General features: G+C 37.2%; 1 protein-coding gene across 1 annotated transcript in view; it reads right to left on the minus strand.

Moving 5' to 3' along the window:
* Positions 1-21,244, minus strand: part of LOC106878814 (polyamine-transporting ATPase 13A3) — a 164,873-nt gene that overhangs the window by 44,878 nt on the left and 98,751 nt on the right. The window contains exons 11-17 of the mRNA XM_089357562.1: positions 16,675-16,806; positions 15,104-15,277; positions 11,765-11,910; positions 9,124-9,324; positions 7,343-7,404; positions 4,580-4,724; positions 1,155-1,262 (exon numbers count right to left, since the gene is read on the minus strand). Coding sequence (XP_089213688.1) covers positions 1,155-1,262; positions 4,580-4,724; positions 7,343-7,404; positions 9,124-9,324; positions 11,765-11,910; positions 15,104-15,277; positions 16,675-16,806 — 968 coding nt within the window. The remainder of the gene's footprint in view (positions 1-1,154; positions 1,263-4,579; positions 4,725-7,342; positions 7,405-9,123; positions 9,325-11,764; positions 11,911-15,103; positions 15,278-16,674; positions 16,807-21,244) is intronic.

The raw sequence follows: 21,244 nt of genomic DNA on the forward strand, positions 1-21,244 counted from the left end.
TATATATTGAGGACATGCGTAAGCTCGCAAGGAATGAAGCCAGTATGCTCCGTTGGATGTGTAATGACAGTGTGCATACCCGTCAGAGTGTAAGTATCTTGAGAGAAAAGCTGAACATTAGAAGTATCAGTTGTGGTGTGCAAGAGAGACGATTGCGCTGGTATGGACATGTGGTGAGAATGGATGATGATAGCTGCGTGAAAAAGTGCCACACCCTAACAGTTGAGGGAACCTGTGGAAGAGGTAGGCCTAGGAAGACCTGGGCTGAGGTGGTGAGGCAAGACCTTCGAACATTGGGCCTCACCGAGGCGATGACTACTGACCGAGACCTTTGGAAATGTGCTGTGCCTGAGAAGACCGGGCAAGCCAAGTGAGATCGTTGCCAGTGCCCCTGGACTGGCTCTTGTGTGAGTGGCACATAAGATGCACCATTTTGAGCGTGGCCGTTGCCAGTACAGCCTGACTGGCCTTCGTAGGATTTTCGAGCGAGATCGTTGCCAGTGCCCCTGGACTGGCTCTTGTGCGGGTGGCACATAAAAGACACCATTTCGAGTGTGGCCGTTGCCAGTACTGCCTGACTGGCCTTCGTGCGGGTGACACGTAAAAGCACCCACTACACTCTCTGAGTGGTTGGCGTTAGGAAGGGCATCCAGCTGTAGAAACTCTGCCAAATTAGATTGGAGCCTGGTGTTGCCATCCGGTTTCACCAGTCCTCAGTCAAATCGTCCAACCCATGCTAGCATGGAAAGCGGACGTTAAACGATGATGATGATGATATATATATATATATATATATATATATATATATATATATTGTGTTGAGTCAAAAGTTTTGCAACATTTAGGTAACTTATTTGTTTTATTCGTCAGGTTAAAACAAAAGCAGACTGGCATTCAAAGTAGAGGTCATCATGTTGCACCATCTGAAGCCACCTTTCTGCCAGTTCTTTGATCCCACACAGATACCAGTTCTTGTCCTTCAATGTGAAGAACTCCTTCACAAAAGCTTCTACCTCTTCTTGATTGATGAAGCCTTGCAAGCACAGTAAGTGAACCATGGATTTGAACGTTGGGGGTGGGGGGTGTTGGCAGTATCACTATCCCTGATAAGTAAGCAGTACTGTAATGTGATTCTTTTGAGCCATTGAACCTACCTCTGAAGAATCTCTGTTGATTCCATTTAGAGGGGATGATCTTGGCGCAACAATAGTTGGTGCCATCATATCAAAACGTGTCTCTTCTTCTCCAGGTTCTTTCAATTCCTAAAAATACAGTGAAACAAAATAAATGTTATTTTTATTATTTTATTACATTAGTTGTAGACAATTTATAGAAATGGTAACACACAAAAATAAAAAGTTTTATATCCCATATTCTGAGTTGAAATCCTATCAGGGATGACTGTTTTTCATTTTGCCAAGGTTTAAAAATCTTTTATCTTTTATCAGTCATCAGACTGCAGCCATGCTAGGGTACTGCTTTGGAGAATTTTTAGTTGCATGAATCAACCCCCATACTTATTTCTTTTCAAGTCTGATACACATTCTATTGATGTTTTTTGCTGAACCGCTAAGTTACAGGGATGTAAACATACCAACACCAGTTGTCCCCAAGTGGTGGGGGACATGCACAAACACAAAGACACATACACACACACACATATATACAATGGGCTTTGGGTTTTTCTCAGTTTCCTTCAACCAAATCCACTCACAAAGTTTTGGTTGGCCTGAGGCTATAGTAGAAGACACTTACCCTAGGTGCCACACAGTAGGACTGAACTCAGAACCATGTGGTTGAGAAACAAGCTTCTTACTACACAGCCACAAATAACAGTAATATATTGAGAGAGATTATATTGATTCTACTTTACCACTGACCATGCCCCCTTCCTTGTTTGCCATTCACTCCACCACCCATATCCCTATATTTCTCTCCCTCACCTGTTGCTAACATCACACTCTTGCAAACTTACCTGATCCTCTGCCCCCTCACCTGTTCCTCCATCCTCATCCCCCTCACATTCACCCTCTTGTACATTAAGGGTGCATCCTATGACTTCATCATCTCCACCATTTTCTCCCCTTTTCCAACTGCGTAAGCCATGTATCCTCCCCCCCCCCTCCCTACAGCAAGACACCTGTCCCTAACACCAGGCATAAGCCAACACCCTCTACATTAGAGCCGACACAATGGAAGGAGTCTAGTCTTGCAAGCTGCTTAGCGACCTCACTAAAGCCAGGGTAGGTGTGTGTGTGCATGTATGTGTGCAGTCATATTTGTATCTGTGAGTGTGTGTACATGTGCATGTGCATGTGTGTGTGCATTTGCATGCAGCCATATTTGTATTTGTGTACGGTCGTATTTGTATTTGTGTGTGTGTGTGTGTGTGTGTGTATGTGCATATGTGTGTCTGCCAGCATGCACAAGTGTATGGTCTGGTGTGGTTGTTTGTGTAGTTTAGTTGGTTCTGTGAATGTGTGTTTGCTTATGTGTTTATGCATATGTGTTCCTACATAAGCGTGTATCTATGCACATGTGCCTGTGTGTTTGCATGGATGTGTGTGGTTGTGAGTCCTTGCATTTGTGTGTGTGTGTCTATGCATACGTGTATGCATAAACACACATACACACAGACATGCACAGATGCACACACACACATTCATATGAGAGAACACATACACTTACCTATTCAAAAAACCCACCACATTACATGCACATGTACATGTGCACACGCATACATTCTGGAATGCACACACACAAGCAAACACTCATACATATATGAACATATACACTCACTCACAGAACCAACTAAGCCACACAAACACACACACTAGACCACACATTCGCATGCACTCACACACACATACACAAATATACAGATGCTCATACAAACACACACCAACCATGTTCTGCTCTCCCCTCTCCCTTCCCATGTATGGAACTACACCCATAAATCTTTACAGGATGACAAACAAATCCCAGCAGATCTGAAACCAAACTGACCTTGAACAAAAGGTCAAACCCTTAAAGAGGTCATGGATGGCTAATGCACACACACACACACACACACACACAATGCACATACAGGCAGTCATACAAGTGTACACACACATGCACACACAAACTTTTCATTTATTCTCGCCCTTCCCTTCTCTTCAAAACAAACACTTCTGCAGTCACACACATAGGTATACATACACACTGGCATAAGACGAATTCTCACTCAGATTCAAGGCAATTAATTAAGTTGCAAATATCAATTGAAGGACTTCGGCTATCAAACAACTGGTTGATTGTTTAACCAACATATTAAATGAGTGATTGATTAGTTAGTTGGTTGGTTAGATATTTAACTAATTAACTAACAGTAAAGAAGTGATATTAAACCAGTACATGTGTTATTATTACTGGTGTAATGACCCTCCCAAGGCACAAATAAGTTTCATGGTTACTCCAGTAACGATGTTAAATATCTCCCAAAAAATAGAATTGTTATTTTCTGCAAGTCACGTTGCCTCAATAAACTTGATATACCTCAACAAAAAATAGTTTCAAACATTACATTCCTCAACAAAAGATAGATTGGTGTATAAGGTTGCTTTCCGCAGTCAGGGTTAATGAAATTTTGAGTGGATAAATGTGATTTCCACAGTAAAAGGATCAAATAAAGTTATACTATAGTAATTAAATAAAACCATATGAAATAGCATCTATATTTCTTTAAATTATGAATTTCTATTTGAGGCAAAGAGTGACAGGATGGACTTGCTAGAATCCAGTACATTACTAGGACTTATTTCACTGTCCCAAAGTTATGAAAGGCAACCATTAACCCCAGTGGGATTTGAACTTGTAACAATGAAGAATGAAACAAAATATTGAGAAAAATTTATTCAGGTGTTCAACACTTTCAACCAATTCCACTTCACACACCCTACCACCCCACCAGAAAGATCTAGATGTCAATACCAACCAACACAGGGTATTGATGCTACATAAAAAGCACCTGTGCTGGAACCACATAAAATACACCTGTGCCAGAACCACGTGAAGAGCATCTGTGCCAGTGTGACGTAAAAAGCACCCATGCTGGCACCATGTATAAAAGCACACTACATAAGGAGCACTTGTGCCACTAGCATGTAAAAAGCACCGGTGCTAGTGCCACATGAAAAGCACTAATGCTAACACCATGTAAAAGCATCCAGAACACTCTGTAAAGTGACTGGTATTAGGAAGAGCATCTAGCTGTAGGAATCATGTCAGAACAGATGACTGGAGCATGGTGCAGTCCTCCAGCATAGCCAGTTCCTGTCAAACCACCCAACCCATGCCAGCATGGAAAATGGATGTTAAATGATGATGATGAATAGAACACCTTGATTTTTGCTAATGCCAAGCTTACTATTTGGTTTATCATTAATGTCATATTGAGAAACAATTCTTCGTTAGTTAACATATATTATTTAGTTAACATAGAGAAGTTTATTTGGTATTGTTATAAAGAAAGAGCTTCAGTGAAACAGTTACTAGAGAAGAACACAATACATATAACAATTAGAAAACAAAAACTCACCCAGTTTGATGCTTGAAACATAATCAAATCAATAGGGTCCCCCGACAGCTCATTGTTAATGACCATCAAGGAATGGCAGGTTGCCATACAATGCAACATTAACCCTTTGGGAAGAGACTCTTCCAAAAAGTCTTCAGGACTAAAGCTGGAGAAATAATAAAAGACAAATTACATTGATAAATAAATGAATACTGAATTTTTGTATATGTTAACGTCTGATAGTTTTATAGCTGGTCACCACTTTTTATAGCTGTGTTTTGTTACTGTTTGTGTAACATTACTTTTATATGTTTCCTATTTGGAAATAGATAATAAATATATTTTACTTTTGAAGTAGGAATATATATATTGATAAACACGTCACTTATAACTTACTTATAAGTGTTATCATTATACATAAATCCTGACTCCAGCTACATGAACACCATAGCAAGAAATATATACTCTGAAACGCTAACGGACATTTTATGCATGCATGTATGTTGAAGATAAACAAATTCATGTTCTTTTAGCCGCTATAAAAAATACACAGTTTCATAATTGCAGAAACAAATTTTGTTAACAAGTTGAAGAACGTGAAGAAAGAGAAAATAATTACTACATTATTTAATTTATGTACATTTAGCATTTATAGTACAATTGGAAAGTAAAGTCACTTTGTCGTAGAGAATTACAACTTAAAATTCACACTAGCTAATCCTTCATACCAACTACATGAGTTCACAACAATTCAAATAAGTCTTGTTGGATTTTTATCATAGACATGGCATAAAAAATAGCCAATATCTCAAGGAGTGAGTGCCATGGAGCTTAGTAACATCCAAAGAACACTATTGTGAATGTCGTGGAGTTTAGTAACAATCCAACAAACACTGATTAATTTCCCCCTAAATCAGGGTTTTTATAACTGCTCATACATGAATTCTAAGAACCGTATTTTGTGAAAGAATTCTCTTTGACGAAAGTTTAGAATTCGGATATGGGCAGTAATTTTCACCAATGAGATTACCAACAATTATGCTTGTTCGGGCAAACGACCATTACATCAAATTGCCACCTTTTATGACTTGCTACAATCGAAAATATATTGAAGAGAGAGGGTGGGGAGGGAGGGACAGACAGACAGACAGCGTGGGATAGAAACAGAGAGACAGAGAAACGAAGATGGACACACAGATAACGGACAGTTACAGCAAGTGAAGTGATTAAAATACTGATATTCTGTCTATATAACTGAAGTTTTATATTCTACCAACTACCAGCATCATATAGAAGGTGTGTGGCTTAGTGGTTAGGGTATTCAGCTCATAATTGTGAGTTCAATTCCTGGCAGCGCATTGTGTCCTTGAAAAAGACACTTTATTTCATATTGTCCCTGTCCACTCAGTTGGCAAAAACGAGTTGTAACTGTAATTCAAAGAGCCAACCTTGTCACATTCTGTGTTATACTGAATCTCTTTGAGAACTACATTAGGGATATGCATGTCTGTGGAGTGCTCAGCCACTTGCATGTTAATTTCGCAAGCAGACTATTCTGTTGATCAGATCAACTGGAACCCTCGTTGATATAATCAATGGAGTGCTAGCTAACCAGCATCATGCTGTGACTCAAGCAAAGACCTACAATCATTTCTCATTTTGTACACCTCATCATAGCTAGATACCTCAAGAAAGCATAGTTCACTGTTGCAAACAGTAGGAGCACTGTATAGTTGACAGATGTTTCATTAGCTCAAAGTGTTGGGATGAAATGCTCCAACTGGAGTATATATAAATTTTGAAAATAGTTCTACAGGCAAGAGTCATAAGGCAAAGCTGGTATTGCAGTAGTAGAAGTTTTCTGCATATTGAGCATGGCTACTGCTTTTTAGTTGAAGCTGTTTCAATTCATATTGCTAATATTCCTAAGCTATTCTGATCCCCCAATCAACAGCCATTTATTCAAACCTTACACATCATGTCTACCTAGAGAAGGCAACAGGAGATCACTCCATTGTCACTGCCTTCGAAATGCTCTATAACATTACGAGTCATGTATACATGTATATATTTGTAAGAAATAAAAAATTGGAAGGTAAAAAATGGAGAAAATGGAGACACTGCAGCATGGGCAACCCATCTTGGAGAGTAGTAACTCTAAATACAAAAGATGGTCAAAGATATTGGGAACACTGTTATTGTTGTAAAAAACTATTTTAATGCCTATGGCACAAAGTCCACATCACAAAGTGCTTGGTTATATAGTATCCAATAGTGAAACTACATCAATAGAAAGCATGGTGGCTTTTTTTCTATTGCTCTGTTTGCCAAATGACAAGGCATATAAAAAGGCTAAGACAATTTGAGACCCTTCAAATGCATGCAAACATGAATAGGAGATGTAAAAATGATGTTCGTAGAAAGTGGAACCACATATGTCTTTATCTTAATGAAGCAACTACAGGAGAAGTTCTTAGCCAAGAGGAAACCACTATGTATACCAATTTTTAAACCTAGAAAAGGCTTTTGACCAGATATCAGGTTCTATACTCTGATGGGCACTAAAAAAGAATCTAGAGACAGATGAATAACTTGCAAAAGGTACTGTCAGCAGAACTGGAGTTAACAATGAGCTTAATGATGAATTTAATATGCAGGTAGGTGTTAATGAGGGCTCAGTTTTCAACCTACTATAATTCTCTAGGTCATAACAAAGAGGCCATCTAACCCAAGCCAACACAGAAAAGCTGAAGTAAAATAATGAGAGAGAGAGAGAGAGCTTACACATTGTTGTGGCAAGGAACAACACATCGTAAGTTAAGTCCATCTTCTGTGAGAGTCCCAGTCTGAAAAGAAGAAAATTCAATTAGAAAGTGCTTGGTTTGGACATGTTTTACATTTTTGAGACGATCAAATGCAAGGATAGTCAAATGACTGGAACAAATAAAAGATAAAAGATAGAAATATATCAATACGACAAACAAATAGTTCTTATTTTCAATAGGCACATTTTTTAGTTTATTTGTAGCTGAAGGTCTGCAACAGCAAGAGAAAGATATCTAGATCATTAACAATGATTTTCAGATGCCCACACTGGCTGATTTCCATTGCTGCCTCACAGCAAAGTCTGTTGCTTTTGCATCAGATTCTTTTAATCTCTTATCAACTAGTACAAAGCCACATCATTTAATACTATCCACCCAACCCAGCTGAGAGGACTTTGTTTTCTCTTGCAAGTCACTTGGGGATCCCACCAGTGCTGGTGTCATGGAAAAAATACCCCGTACACTCTGTAAAGTGGTTGGCATTAGAGAGGACACCCAGCTGTAGCAACCATACCAAAATAGACAAAAGAGCTTGGCACAGCCCTCTAGCTTGCCAGCTCTTGTCAAACGTCCAACCCATGCCAACACAGAGAATGCATGATAAATGATGACAATATTTGCATCAGATGTAAATATATTTCCCATGGATCCATGTGAGTTTACTTTTCTTGTCATTACTGTCGGTATCATCTAGCTTGCCAGTCATGTAGTGATGCATACCTTTCTGCTGATATGATTAAATTTCTGTTTAAATATATTACTCCAGCTACCTTTGGGTACATGGAACAGCTGTATATTCAGAGAATGAATGTAAATCATGTAAGATGTGTGTGGGGGGAGGGTATCTATCCATATTTCTTCTGGAAAGAGATGGGCTCTGCTAAGGTTTTAATCCTTTAGTATTCAGATTACTCTGTCATGTGTGCAGACAATTCACCGATAGACAATTCGCTGATTGGACAATTGGCAAGGAAAAGCAAAAAGTACATTCACCTTAAGGAAGATGAAGCCAGGTTGGAATTTTTAAGGGCATGTGCCCATAATTGTATGTGACATCTTTATTTCTATTTGTAAGACTAACAAAACTTTTTGTGCTTTCTTCATATGTTGTATTGTATGTAATATTGTATGTAATATCTTTTTATAAATAAATTGTTTTTATTTGTAACTCTCATGAAACATTTTCATAATTTTTACTTTGTTTTTAAAAAATGTCAACATATTGTCTTTTCAGCAAATTGTCCAATCAGTCAATTGTCTGTCGACGAATTGTCCGTCTACCACTTTGTCAAATGTAATGCTTATATAATCATATTGTTTTGAATTAGTCATGCATTAACTTGTAGCTTTGAGATTTTGATGATGTGGTTGTTAATTTTTAAAATGATAATGTAGGGTAGATGTGAGAAGAAGGATCTAGTTGGTTTGAAAAGAAAACAGGTGGGAGATTTTGGCTGGATATAGCCGGTTTAAATGATATAGGGTTAAATGCCCAAAGCACACGTGTCCCAATGTCATCAACTGCCTCCATCAATAGTTAGAGAAGAAAAAAAGATCCAGAACTATAATGCTATGGAATTCATTTTCAGTCTTTTATGGACATCAATACTAATATCTACACCTCTTCAACCTTAATCCCACCCACCCTAAAATTATATCAGGGCACTCAATGTGTTGTTGATCCTAGTAAAAATTGTCAAAACATCAAATATAAAGATTTGGTGAATAAATATTTCTTACCTTGTCAAAGCATATGACATCAAGGTTTCCACAAATATTGATATTGGAAGGTGAAATACAGTACACAGAGGCTTTTTTCAGTCTTGCTTGTGCAAACACTGTGCCGACAGTGAGAGCTGCTGGTAAAGCTGGAGGTATAGCAATTGTTATTAAATCAAGGGCTCGTATGGCAATAAGACCACCATGTACACCATTTTGAACCTTTAAATATACACAAAATAAAAGAAATTAAAAAAATATTTCTCAAAATAAATGTGAACAGAGTTAACTATCTCATGTAAAGATAAGCCGACTATCATCCTTCATATATATCTGCATCATATGTCAATACCAGCACAGTCATTTCTCTCTTTCCCACAATGGCTAGTTCTTGTAATGTCACAGTTTTTCTTGCACCTTACTAATAATAAGGATAAAGACCCCTTCAGTCAAGAATGACCATGGGATTGTGACTAGAAAGTTCTCCTCCAAGGCACAAGTCCAGATAAGGTTGTTTATGGAAGACCAGCAGTCACCCATGCATACAAGCCTCCCTTCTTCATGCCACCGATGTTATCCAAGGGAAAGGCAAACTCTGATACAGCTTGGCACCAGTGATGTCATAACTCATTTCTACAGCTGAGTGAACTGGAGCAACGTGAAATAAAGTGTCTTGCTCAAGAACACAACACACAGCCTGGTCTGGGAATCAAACTCACTACCTCGTGATTGTGAGCCCAATGCTCTAATCACTGAGCCATGCACCTTCAGAGCAGCTCACCAGTCTTCTGTCATTCATGCATACTAACATTACACATTCAGTAGGGCATGCTTGATTAATTTCTGTTAATGCCAGAGAATGAATATAAAATCAAAATCTAGGATTGTAACCAAAGAAAACAGTACCTCTCCTACACTAAAAGAAAATAACGCATTGATTTTATACAGCAGAAACTAATTTCAATATAGTTCACTCAAATGCTGAACAAAAAGCTTAGAAGTATTTCATATTCAGAGTTCAAATTCTGCCAAGGTAGACTTTGCCTTACATCCTTTCAAGATTGATACAATAAGTACTAGTTGAGTACTGGGGTCAATGTAATCAACTTACTCACTTTGCCAAACCTACTGGCCTTGTGCCAAAATTAGAAATTCAATATATTTCACTCCCCTTTCACAAAAACTTATTTTAGTGTACAAGTACGTGTATATATATATATATATATATATATATATATATATATATATATATATCATCATCATCATCATCATCGTTTAACGCCCGCTTTCCATGCTAGCATGGGTTGGACGATTTGACTGAGGACTGGTGAAACCGGATGGCAACACCAGGCTCCAATCTAATTTGGCAGAGTTTCTACAGCTGGATGCCCTTCCTAACGCCAACCACTCAGAGAGTGTAGTGGGTGCTTTTACGTGTCACCCGCACGAAAACGGCCACGCTCGAAATGGTGTCTTTTATGTGCCACCCGCACAAGCCAGTCCAGGGGCACTGGCAACGATCTCACTTGAAAATCCTACGGGAGCCAGTCAGGCGATACTGGCAACGGCCACGCTCAAAATGGTGCATCTCATGTGCCACCCGCACAAGAGCCAGTCCAGGGGCACTGGCAACGATCTTACTTGGCTTGCCGGGTCTTCTCACGCACAGCACATTTCCAAAGGTCTCATATATATATATATTTATATAAAGGGCATTACTACGCCCTTTATATAAATATATATACATATATATATATATATATATATATATATATATATATATAGAGAGAGAGAGAGAGTGGCGGCGCAATGGCCCAGTGGTTAGGGCAGCGGACTCACAGTTGTAGGATACATATATATGTGTGTGTGTAGACATATATACACATATATATGTGTGTGTATATATATATATATATATATAGATATATATATATATATATATATATATATATATATATATACATATATATATATATATATACACCTATATATATATGTATATATGTATATGTATATATATATATCTGTGTGTCTGTGTTTGTCCGTCCACTATTGCTTGACAACTAATGTTGGTGTGCTTATGTCCCCATAACTTACCAGTTTGGCAAAAGAGACCAATAGAATAAATACTAGGCTTACAAAGAATAAGTTTATAAGTTTTGGGGTCGATTTGTTCGAATAAAAGGCAGTGCTCCAGCATGGCTACAGTCAAATGACTGAAACAAGTAAAGGTAAAAGTAAAACATATATATTCTTTTACTTGTTTCAGTCATTTGATTTTAGCCATGCTGGAGCACTGCCTTAAATGGTTTTAGTTGAAGGATTCAACCCCAGGACCTATTCTTTGTAAATCTAGTATTTATTCCATCAGTTTCTTTTACCAAACTGCTAAGTTACAGGGATGTAAACACACCAACATTGGTTGTCAAGCGATGGTGGAGAGACAAACATAGACACAAACACACACATAAATGTGTGTGTGTGTGGCAGGCTTCTTTCAGTTTCCATCTACCAAATTCACTCTCATTAGTGGAATAGTGTTTGGTGCATAGTGGAATCGTATTTGGTGCATTTCGTGTGTGTGTGCATGTGTGTGTATCTGTGTCTACATGGTGAGTTGTTATAAAACAGCAGTAATAACAACATGAACCAAAGAACTTACCATAATCACAATTGTGTAGATAAATTCCATAAGAGCAAGTACGCTTAAGATTAAAATAAATACATATGTATCCTTGGTGAGATTTATGTCTATTGGTTTTGGGAATAGAATGGACCGAGTTAATTCTCCTTTAGTAGTTGAGAACCCTGGAGGAAAGAAAAAAAGTTAACAATTATTATATCACTGTGATTGGTTGCAGTTCACAGCCACACAAAAAAGGGATATTCAGTATACAACATAGTGAGACTATATAGTTTTATAGTCATCATACAAATGAAATAACGAAAAGTTTCCCATAAATCTGATAGCTATATGGTTGTTAGATGTGCCTGCTTGGATTAAGATTGTCTCTGGTAAAATGGTATTGGAGGGAGGGAAGGAGTGGAAATCAAAATTATCGTTTTTTTTTTTCTAAGGTAAAAATATTTATAGTGCAAGGGCAGTAACTCTGGGCTAAGAACGAGTATTGTTGCCTGGTATTAGAATTGATAACTATAAAACACACCATTTCGAGCGTGGCCGTCGCCAGTTCCGCCTGACTGGCCCTCGTGCCGGTGGCACGTAAAACACCCACTACACTCTCGGAGTGGTTGGCGTTAGGAAGGGCATCCAGCTGTAGAAACTCTGCCAAATCAGATTGGGGCCTGGTGTCGCCTCCTGGTCCACCAGCCCTCAGTCAAATCGTCCAACCCATGCTAGCATGGAAAGCGGACGTTAAACGATGATGATGATGATGATGAAAATGATAGACTATAAAATAAATAAATAAATAAATGGAGAGGGAGGAAGGGGAATGGAGAAGTGAAGGAATACACTAAAGGAGACCACAAAATGTGATATGGATAGAGGAAGCAATAGTGCCAATCCTCTAACAGTGACTGAGACCAATATGAGAGGGTGTACTTCCTTTTACGAAAGCAAGATACAAAAGTGTCTGAGTTGTGTTCCTTGCCCAAGAACAAGCTATTAAAAAAAAAAAATTTGTTGTAATAAGATCTGAAGTCTTGACAATGAGATCTAGCTCATTAAACTTCATACCTATTGGTCTTCTCCAAAAACATGCCATGTCTTTCTTCAAAGAAATTGAACCGAAACATTTCTTAATTATGAACATTTGCTAAGTTTCGATGATAAATAAAGTAACAGAATCATGGAAACAGGGAATGGTCTGCATTGGCAAGACTTTTTTTTTATTGATGAAGTCTAAAATTGTTATAATTTATAAGCTATTGAACCAAAAATGTTTTGATGGTTTGAACTAAGCCATTCAGTATGCAACAAGAAGATTGACTTTGGTTATATAAACCACGCGATTCCAGGTTCAATTTCACTGTGCAGCACCTTGAAAGTGTGCTCAAGCCTTTTGTGCGTGTGCCAGCTTATTCAACCTACTGGTTGAATAAGCCAATAAACAATCATGTGAAACTTAAAATCCCAGTCAATACAAATTTTGCAATAAATTTAACTCTACACTCGATATTCCCACCAACAACTTTACACTCAAGTTCCACACCACCAACACCACCATCAATAAATGTTGTTATTTATCTTAAAATTGCTTAAAAATGACATCAATTTCATACTCAAACACACATACATGTTTATAAGCATATACATGTGTGAGTCCGTATTTCACCAATGTATTTTGGTAAAAGACATGAACACCAATAAGAAAACCGAAGAGCAAAATAACCAAAGCTTTACAAATGAGACTCCTTGAAAAATTTGTTCTGCATCAAATTATAGCCATTTCCTTAACACTCCTGCCATCGCAGATAAGTGAAACAGTGAAAACCTACCACAAACTAAAGAAGGCCTGGAGCTCCAAATTGCCCAGGCAAATCAAAATCAAGATCTTCACTGCAACTGTCAAATCAGTGCTATTATATGGCAGTGAAACACGGACACTGACAAAGAAATTATCAAATGGGCTTAGATGGCTGCTACACAATGATGCTACAAATGATTCTAAATGTTAAATGGCAGCAACAAATGACAAACGAATTGCTTTTATGGAACCAAAAGTTAGTAAGATCACACAAAGACGGCTGCAACTATCTGATCAGTGTGTGTGCCACCCTAGCTGGGAGCATCCAAATTAGTCTTGTGGAACCCACTTCATGGTGATTTAAGCAGAGGAAAACATTGTCACACATAGACAATTTGATTGCAGACACTAACCTGAAACTTATCCAGGACCTCGAGGTTGTGATATTAGACCAAGAAGTGTAACAGGCTTTGTTACTATGGCCCAGGTTGGAACCTGGCCATAATTAATAAATAATAAACCTATAATCAATGATATTATTGATCCTTAATTGTGATATAAAATAAACATAATAAATAAATAAACCTTAAATTGTTCTCATGTAATGTAAATAGCCTCTTAAGTCCTAGGTGGATTTTAAAATTGCACTTCAGTTCCAAAGTGCTAAGCAGATGAGAGATATATTTCTCACTGGACAAGACCCTAATTTATCACAGATAGTCTTGTGTCTAACCATTCATCATCTGACACAAGATCACCTCCTCCAGTGCCCCCCTCCTCTCTCAAAGCTTCCTTGTCTTGCAAAGCTACTTGGTGACCCTGCCAGTGATGGTACCACTTAAAAAGCATCCAGTCCACACTGTAAAGTGGTAGGCATTTGGAAGGGCATCAAGCTGTAAAAACTATTCCAAAACTGACTTCACCTGTGTTAGTGCCATGTAAAAAGTACTCAGTCCATGGAGTGGTTGGTGTTAGGAAGGGCAGCTAACCGAAATATCATGCCAAAACAAAGATGTACAGTGCAGGCTTCTGTCTGGTCAACTCCTGTCAAACTATCCAACCCATGTCAGCATGGAAGGAGGATGTTAAATGATGATGAAGATGATAGCATTCCCAAAATGATCTGGTTGCTACTTTCAACAAGCTAAGTCGGTTGAACTGAGGTGATGTAAAATAATGTGGATAGAAACATAACATTATGCCGACTGCAAATTCCAAGCAAAATAATATTTTCCAATTTCTACACATTTTTCAGGGAAGACTGGAAACAAACAACACTGCTTATGTAACAGTGATGCTCATTTACAATCATCACATCAAAACAAGGGTACACACATAATAGATGCACACACACACAATGAAATTCATTCTGTTTCTGTCTACCAAATCCATTCACAAGACTATAGTAGAAAAAAGACACTCGCCCAAGGTGCTGCGCATGTAAGGGACTGGACCCAAGACAGCGTGGTTGAGAAACAACATTTTGTAAGTATTATTTCCATCCAGACACTATGCCCAAACAGAATGAACTCCACTTCCACAAACACAAAAATATAACAATTGATTCTCACCTGTACGTAAAATGACAGCTTGGACTCTTTGATTCTCATAATACCTGGTCTGTATGACCCTCGTACCACAGAATAACACATGGCGAGAGTGATCGTCCATCTTAAACTTTTCGTTAGTATTATGGGTTTGGGTTGGATATGGAAGAGGAGTCTTTAAGACAGGCACACTTTCACCTGAGAAGAAATTAAAAAAAATATGTATACATATATAAATAACAATTATAAAGCTGCAGAGTATAATCGGGAATATTAAATATATTTTTCGTTAAAAGTGTTGGAAATTAATACGTGTGTGTTACAGGAGCAGGCATGGCTGTGTGGTTAAGAGGTCCATTTCCCAACCATGTGACTTCAGGATCAGTTCTATCATACAGTACTGGGTAAGTGTTTTCCACTACAGATCCATAGCCTGACTCTGACTAAAGCCTTGTGAGTAGATTTGGAAGACAAAAACTGAAAGAAACTCACTGTATGTATGAATATATACACATTTATATATGTGTATATATATATATATATATATATATATATATACACACATTATATATTTATTGATTGATACAGCTACAGAGACTTACATACAGAACTTTGAGTTTCTGCATCAGTGATACAAGGATCATTGCACTTCCTCAGCTGTTGCAAGTCTGGTGCTTTTAGCACCATCAATTACAAATTCATGATTACAATTGATGATGCTAAGAGCACTGAACTTGACCATGACCATGACCACCATCAGTGGACCAGTTCAATCCATGGCATGGGTAAGATGGGTTGGCACAGTAAGACTCAATACATATCCAGGAAAGTGATGGTGGGGGTTACTGCTCAATGTCCAGTAAGTTCACTGTCATCGATTCACTACAGGGAAAGTTCACCGTCATCAATTCACCAATTTTTTTTTCTCAATAAAATAGTTTTTAACTATTATTGGTGAGATACTATGGATATATTTTCTCAGTAAACTTTCCTCATAGTGAACTTTCTTCACAGTGAATTGATGGTGAATTTACCTGTATTCTACTGCTTACCTAGACAAGCTGAAGGACTACATCTCACTTGTGTGTTTCATTTTTTTTACATGGTTTCTACTGCCTGATGTCCTTAACACCAACAACTTTACTGAGTGCATATGTGGGTTTTTTTTTTTTTTCGAGCCACCAGCACTAGGGAGATGTCATACCTCCACAAGATTAAGGCTCTAGAACAGCCTTACACTTTACAGATTATACTAGCAGCATCAGCACTAGAGTGGTAGATTGTCCCTGACATAACAATGAGGTCATGGCTACCACTTTGGTGCAAGTGCCACAGTTATCTCACCCAGTACCATCATATTCTATTCCAGAGTTCCATGTCACAATGTTCACGAGCAATGATTCTTCAGTACTAGCTAGGAACTTCTTTCCATAATTCTACATTTGGAAAAATTAGAAAGTAAAATAAAAAAAACAAACACACACATACACATATATATATATATATATATATATATATATATATATATATATATACATATACATATATATACATATACATATCTATATATATTTGTATATAATAAAAGAGCATACCTGTTAACACACTTTCATTAACAATGCAGTTGCCGCTGATTAATACTGCATCACACTGCATTAAACAGCCGGATCGAGGCACTTCAATCAAGTCGCCAGGGACAAGGTCTTCTGACTGGATATCTATGAAGTCTGTAGAAAACATATCTTGCAAGTAACAACACATTATAGTCATATATGGATGGAGTGGAGTGGAGTAGATAGGAAAAGCGAGTGTGTGAGAGAGAGAGAGAGAGAGAGAGAGAGAGAGAGAAAAGGAGGAGAGAATTGATACAAAGAACAGCCAGCCATTACTCGTGAGTGAGTATGACTTGGCAGCACATACCATGCTTTCACTAATTGTCTTTTAGGTGTCTATGGCTCTGTGAGAAGACAAAGACACCTGCTCATTCCCCTCACTCTTGCCCCAGTGAAACATTCTGGAAGTGAAAGGAGGGGGGGGGGAGAAAGAGCAGCTCCAACACCCAGCTGGTATTCGTGACAGCTGGTAAACTGGAGCAACATGAAACACAAGGCTCTCCTTCAATAACACAACATGTCTCCTTATCTAGGAATTGAACTCAGAACCTTGTGATCATAAGCCAAATACCCTAACCACTAGGATTCACACCTTCACAGATTAATACAACAACAATAACAACTGTTACACAATTAAACCCAAAACAATAAAACATCAACAACTAAATGTTTAATAAAAATGAACACAGAAAATGTCATGTAAACTTTGAAAATTTGTCTGCAAGAAAACAAAACATTGAAACATTTCATTTTATATTTAGTAACAGAATTAATAGACATATCTTTCAAGCATTTAGACATATATATTTGCACAGAGAGTTATGTACTTGTTATTGGTACAGATTTAGTTCTTTTGTAACACTAGAACTCTTTACTGTATTATCACTCTTGTAGTTCTACAGCTCATGTCTTCTAGTGATTGATTTTAACATTTCATCTTTTTGGAGCTGGCAAAGTAAGTATCATTAATAGGTGTGAACAGGCACCATGATGGCATAGCATCCAATCCAGGAGTTCGGTGGGCTTCTCATCTGATCATTGCTGTGGATGTAAGTTATAAAGTCTAGTGTTTATCAGTCTTTGTGGTTCAGGATGTTCATTGATGTTTAGTTGTCTTTTACAATGTTGTTACAGCTGGATTTGTATTGTTGTTGATATTGTTGCTGTTGTTGTCACTGATTTGTTCCATGTCAGCTTTGATCAAAACTCATAGTCAAAGTATTCCATTTTGCATTTCAGAAATCATGGATCAAGAATCATATTATCCTGTGCTATGATATATTACAGACTGTGTCTGTAGATTTTCTTTTCATCAGTAATTTATATAGTATCCGGTGTCTTTCCAATAAGATGGTGGAGAGTTTATTACTATTTCTGCAATGAAATCATTATTACCACTTCCTGTCCAGATAGCATTAGATATACTTTGATTGAAAACTGGAAGCCAGCCATTTACAATAAAAATGGGCACATTCCCATTTATATTTCAAATACTGAATTTGAACATTTTAGCAAAAATTAAATTAATCTTAGTAACTGCTTTGCAAGAATTTATTTAGCTAGAACTTGGAAAAAAACAATGAAAATGAAATAAAGTTTTCTTTCGCATTACTGTGACAGGGGCACTTCCTGAGATACAAGCACAGCGTGGATGCACTGAAAAATTACATTCTTAAGATTTGTTGTTAAATTTCAAGATTCAACTAAACAAAGATTCACTTCATTTCCAGCTGCAGTCTTCAGCCAGACTGCATCAACAATAATATTGCAATGGCTACTTTTCATTGTATCTTCATTAAAAAACAAACTGTAACTTGTTGAGTAGGGAAAGAACATTCAGGTAAAGATATTGAATCTAATGTCACAATTCTACACAGCCTTGTTGGACATTGTGAATTCTGGGCTGTAACGGTTGATGTATCATGTAAAAAAAGCACTAGAGAGTCATGGATTTCCATTTTCATCTGACCATATTTGGCAAAAAGTCTTTGAGGTTTCTTCATTGAATTTGTAACAGGTAATACACAAGCTCATTCTCTGGAAGCTGCTAAAATAGATGCAGAGGCTTACCAGTAATCTTCCCTTCTCCATGCCTTATCTGGAACTGTTGTTCAACTTGTTTCTATGTTGATGATAGTTTCTTGTCTTTTTCCCCACTTATACAATGATTTGAAACCAATTAATCCTAAACGATTTCTTGAAGATGGTATTATGAATCCCCAGTTTTTCTCTTTGGTGAACACAACAGTAGTAGTAAAAAACAGTAATAAATAATGCCCTGCTATTGACTACTCACAAATGATAAATTGTTACTACTTTCTAATGCTTACTAATTTGCTAAAATTGAAGCTCCTGTACATTTAATTTCCTACAATAAATTCTATAAACTGTATCTGAAAGCTGCAGACCATCACATCCTAATTCTCAATGACAGTAAGAACACACATTTCAAACTGATGGACCCTTATTTCAGTCACCATAGTTACCCTTTAGTGTGATTAATACCGTAAATGCTTTGCTTTTCAAAGTGATGGATAATGCTATTGTTGACAAGGATATCAAATGAGTTCATGTTTATCCTAACATTCATTACTTTAGATACAAAATTAAAGAACAAAATAATCCCCGGCAACATGATGTAGAAAGATTGAAACCTTCAGTTATCATACGTCTAGTTATACTAAACATCTTTGACTAACTCCTCCTCTAAATAGATGTTCCATTTCTTGGAATTAATTCAACACCAACTAAATACTATTTTTTCCCATTGCCAAAAAAAAGACACCCAGTTAATGTTCCTCTACTTAAAATATCAACAGCTAATGCATCTCTCTGTATGTCTCTCACCTATCTTACCTGACATTCCACTATATGTCAGGTCTGATGCTTCTGCAACTACAATTTTGTGTGCTCTTTCACAGTGCCATAAACTTGTTGCTTTCTTCTTTATAATACTCTCTGACCCTGAACAAAATCTCTCATCAATTGAAAAGGAAGCTACAGCTATCCTAGAAAGTGCAAGGAAATGGCAATCTTTTTCACTTCAAAGCTATTTCTCATTACTCACTGATTGACAGGCCATCTTATTCACAAAAGCAGAAAAAAGTTGAAGAATGACAAGACCTCCTCCATTGGTGCATGGAATTAATGTTCTACAATTATGATATCCAACACATACCTGGTAAAGATAACAGCTACTGATGTGCTTACCAGATGCTCTTCTATAATATCGTCTCCTAGAATCATAAATTTACATAAAATTTTGAAACTTGAAGACAGCACTATGTCAGGTCTAAGAACTTGCCATTTTCTTTGGAAGATGTCAAAAAAAATTAAGAAACTTCATGAATATATCAAAATTAAAACACTTATTGTATCCACACAGCCATTTGAGCATTTCACTTCAAAGGTTCTCTACCATCTTCTAACTCTTACCACTTTTTGTTGGCTGAAAGCTTCCCTTTGTGTTTTCATGTTCAAATATAATAACTCTTGCTGTAATTCACTGTCCTTAAAATATGTTCTTTGTGTTTAGTGTTCTTATTTCAATTCACTAAGAACAAGGATCCTAGTTTTATTTCAAAATGTTGGTACATTTTGTGGAGAACAATAATACTGTTTAAACTGAAACAATTTCATACCATCCTGAAGGAAATAGTCAAGTAGAACTGTTAAATGGAACTATGGAGAATAATAACTCTTACACTTCATTGAAGAAAGCTGCCAGAAAAATGATGTAATAATTTAAGGGAACCAATCCTTGTAATTAGGCATGGAATGATTTGTCTAAAATTCTCATTTGCACAGTGACAAACCTGGTGCCTCAATGCTTCATGAAAGATTATTTGTCTTTCACATCACTTACCAGTGAAGGTTTTTACCAAGGTTGCTTTCTGATACCAGAGAGGTTTTGGTTAGATGGTTTAATTGTGGTGATAAATATGAGACTAAAGTTGATAAGGTTAAACCAATAGATGCTATTCCTCCTTATGTTCACATTAGATATCCAGATGATCAAAATGGCTCTGTCTAGCCAAAGGATACAACTTCATCAGGAAGATCAAGCATCATTAGAAATCAATCAAATTCAAGATCCACTGAAGAGAATTCCATTGGTAATTGTTGCTGTGTTGACTTGTTGAAGATTCTGGACTTAACAAACATTGAGACCACTAATGAACATTCCACTGATTATTGCCAGATGTCATTCTGAGTAATCTACTTGACAAGTATGCGGGTTTACATTAGTCTATTGTCAATCTAATTAATGAAAATTAAATGATGACCCCCCACTATTCAAATGACCTACTTGAACAACAAGGATCAAGAAAGAGCTAGAAAGATTAAACCTTTGAAGTGTCAGTGAATGCTATGAAATTATTCTTGCTATTTCTAGTCCTGTAGAGTTAGCATTGAAAGCTATAGAGTTATTAATGTACCAGGGTGGGACAGTAAAGAGTAACAGAAGGTGGGAGTGGCTATTATGGAAATAAATAATAATGACAAGAGTTAGTGACAGAGATGTAATGATGGCAACAACCAGTTTGGTGTT

The sequence above is a fragment of the Octopus bimaculoides genome, chromosome 9, assembly GCF_046866305.1.
Source record: "Octopus bimaculoides isolate indiv1 chromosome 9, ASM4686630v1, whole genome shotgun sequence".
Lineage (NCBI taxonomy): Eukaryota > Metazoa > Mollusca > Cephalopoda > Octopoda > Octopodidae > Octopus > Octopus bimaculoides.